At 56.1% G+C, this 3017-nt stretch overlaps 1 protein-coding gene across 1 annotated transcript; it reads right to left on the reverse strand.

Annotated features, from left to right (window-relative positions):
• Positions 1-258: 258 nt before the first annotated feature.
• Positions 259-1083, reverse strand: LOC143363951 (uncharacterized). The gene has a single exon (XM_076804477.1). It carries the CDS (start codon positions 1081-1083, stop codon positions 259-261), a length of 825 nt encoding a protein of 274 aa, XP_076660592.1.
• Between the last annotated feature and the right edge of the window lie 1934 nt (positions 1084-3017).

The raw sequence follows: 3017 nt of genomic DNA on the forward strand, positions 1-3017 counted from the left end.
CGCGAACGTTTTCCAATACGGAACAGAGACATGAAAGTTACGAAAGGGCCGCCCGCCTTGGCGGCTCGGGGGCGCGAATTGTACACACGTTGAGCGGTGTGACGGAAAATAGCAAGTGACGCTTGAAACAAAAAAAGAAAGATACATTATAAAGTAAAATAGTGTGAAGCGCAACGATACATGGAGGCACGCAAATAAACGTTGAATTTGACACGTTGAGTACGGCGCATGTACTGAACACTTTCGGAGTCGACGCACTTATGAATTAGAGTCGGGACCGCACGCAACGGGTAGAGGACACACTTTTACGAGCGGACGTTTGAACGTGGACGTAGCAGTGCGTACAGTCACGACGCGAATGTGGCCGTCGTCGCCGGGATGCAGCTCGATGACGCGACCGAGATCCCACTTGCACGGGGGGATGGTAGGATTCCGAATTAGGACTAACTGCCCTAGTGCTATAGCGGGGCGCGCTGTACGCCACTTCCCGCGTTGCTGGAGAGAGTTGACGTAGTCATCCTGCCACAGCTTCCAGAAGCGTTGAGCAGCGTGACGAATGAGCTGCCAGCGTGAGAGGCGATTTTCTCCGAGATCCAGAAATGAAGGTTGAGGAGGGACGGTTAGCACGGAACCTACCAGGAAGTGCCCCGGAGTAAGGGGTTCGTAGTCGTCGAGAGTGTCCGATAGCGCGGAGAGCGGTCGCGAGTTGAGACACGCTTCTATCGCACAGAGGAGTGTGCTGAACTCCTCGAACGTGAGCGTGCGGTCACCGAGGACACGGCGGAGGTGATATTTCACGCTTTTCACCCCAGCTTCCCACAGGCCACCGAAGTGTGGCGCGGAAGGGGGGATGAAGTGCCACTCGGTGCCGTCGCCAGCCGTTTTGTTCTGGAACTCAGGGTTTCGGAGCGCCGAGCGATAGGCGGTTGTCAATTCGCGATCCCCACCGACGAACGTGGTGCCGTTATCAGAGTAAACGGCTTCAGGAAGGCCACGGCGAGAGCAGAATCGCAAGTATGCGTTGAGGAAAGCCGGGGTGGAATAGTCCACAACCAGCTCCAGATGAATGGCCTTGGTGGCCATGCAGACGAACAGGGCTATGTATGACTTACGCGAGGTGATCCCGCGACCGGCGGAGGCGCGGACATTGAAGGGACCGGCGTAGTCGACACCGCAATGAGCGAAACAGCGGGTCGGAGGGGAGACTCGCGAGGCGGGTAAATTTCCCATTAACTGCTCGGGAACAGCGGCTTTTTCCCGAACACAGGTGATGCAACGATGGATCACCTGTTTTACGAGGCTCCGTGCGCGAAGGAGCCAATAGTCCTGGCGAAGGGTGAGGAGAGTGAGTTGCACTCCGCCGTGCAATGTTCGAACGTGAGCTTGTTCCGCCAGAAGTCTCACCAAGCGATGAGGAGCGAGCACGATGGGATGTTTTGTCCTTTGAGGGAGAGGTGAGTGATGTAAGCGTCCCCCTACCCGAATGATACCGTCGGGGTCAAGGAACGCGTTGAGTGAAAGGAGTGAACTGTTTGTGGAGAGGGGCAAACGCCGGTTGAGAGCGCGGATTTCGTCGGAGAACGCGATGGACTGGAGGTGCTTTATCCAGAAGTTTCGAGCCGAGGAGATATCGGCCGAAGTGAGCGCGCGGTCGGAGGGTTGCTCCGGAGGGTCGGAGCGATCCCTACGACAATGCCGGATGAAGCGGAGGACATATGCTGTAACTCGCAGGAGTTTGGGCCAGCTCGAAAATCGAGAGGCTAAGTTCCATTCGGGGACAGGGGCTTCCGAACAGTGGAGTGACATTTTGGCTTCTGGTGGGTCAGTGTCCTCGTGAAGGAGCACTTGAGATGGCCAGGCGGAGACGTCATGGTGCAGCCAGCCTGGGCCCTGCCACCAGAGGGGAAAATTGAGAAGGTCGTCGCTGAGTCGTCGTAACATGACTCCACCTCGCGTGCGGCAAGCGTGTTTGGATATCGGCAACGCGATGAGCCACAAAGGTCTTCCACCGAGATGGGTGCGACTGGAGCCACGCGAGGACGACCGTTGAATCGGTCCAGCAGAAACAAGGAATGTCCCGATTGTCGAAGGAGGAGAGCACGAAGGTCACGAGGCGTGAGAGCAGTACCGCAGCCTGCAGTTCGAGTCGCGGTATGGTCACAGGGGAGAGTGGAGCGACCTTGGACTTGCCAGCGAGCAGAGAGACGGTAACGCGACCATCGGCTGAAATGCAGCGAGCATAGACGACGGCAGCGTAAGCGACCGTCGACGCGTCCGCGAAGCCATGGATCTCCATTTGGGAATCGGCAGGAGAATGACCGGTCCAACGAGAGAGTTGAACGCCGCTTAGTAACGGGAGACGCGTATAGATCGCGTTCCAGCGGTCGAGCAGAGGAGGTGAGATCGGGTCGTCCCAACTCAGACGGAGACGCCAGAGATCCTGAATTAGGATTTTTGCGCGAATAATGGCAGGCGTGACCCATCCGAGAGGGTCGTATAATTTAGCAATAGTTGAAAGAATAGAACGCTTGGTTGAGGGGAGCGATTCGGAAAACGAAGCATTGAATTGGAAAGAATCGCGAGAAGGATTCCAACTGATGCCAAGCACCTTGACGTGATCGTCAGGAGCGAGAATTTTTTAGCAGGCAAGGCCATGATCCGACGGATCGATGTCCTCAAGGAGACCACAATGGTTGCTAGCCCATTTCCGCAGGGTCATATGAGCGCATTGCAGCAGATTATTTAGCTGACCGCGAGATTGCAGAAGAGAAGAGACGTCATTGGCGCCAAAGAGAACGTCGTCGACATAAATGTTCGAGCGCAGGATCGGAACCGCAAGCGGAAAACGCGAGCCCTCGTCCTCGACGAGGCGCTGGAGAACTCGAAGCGCGAGAAAAGGGGCGCACGTCAACCCATATGTAACCGTCAAAAGTTGAAACGGAATTGGCGCGTCTGCTGGTGCCTCTTGCCAAAGGATCCTTTGGTAATCAATGTCGCGCGGGTCGATAAGTATCTGA

This window comes from Halictus rubicundus, unplaced genomic scaffold (assembly GCF_050948215.1).
Source record: "Halictus rubicundus isolate RS-2024b unplaced genomic scaffold, iyHalRubi1_principal scaffold0180, whole genome shotgun sequence".
NCBI classification, from domain to species: Eukaryota; Metazoa; Arthropoda; class Insecta; order Hymenoptera; family Halictidae; genus Halictus; species Halictus rubicundus.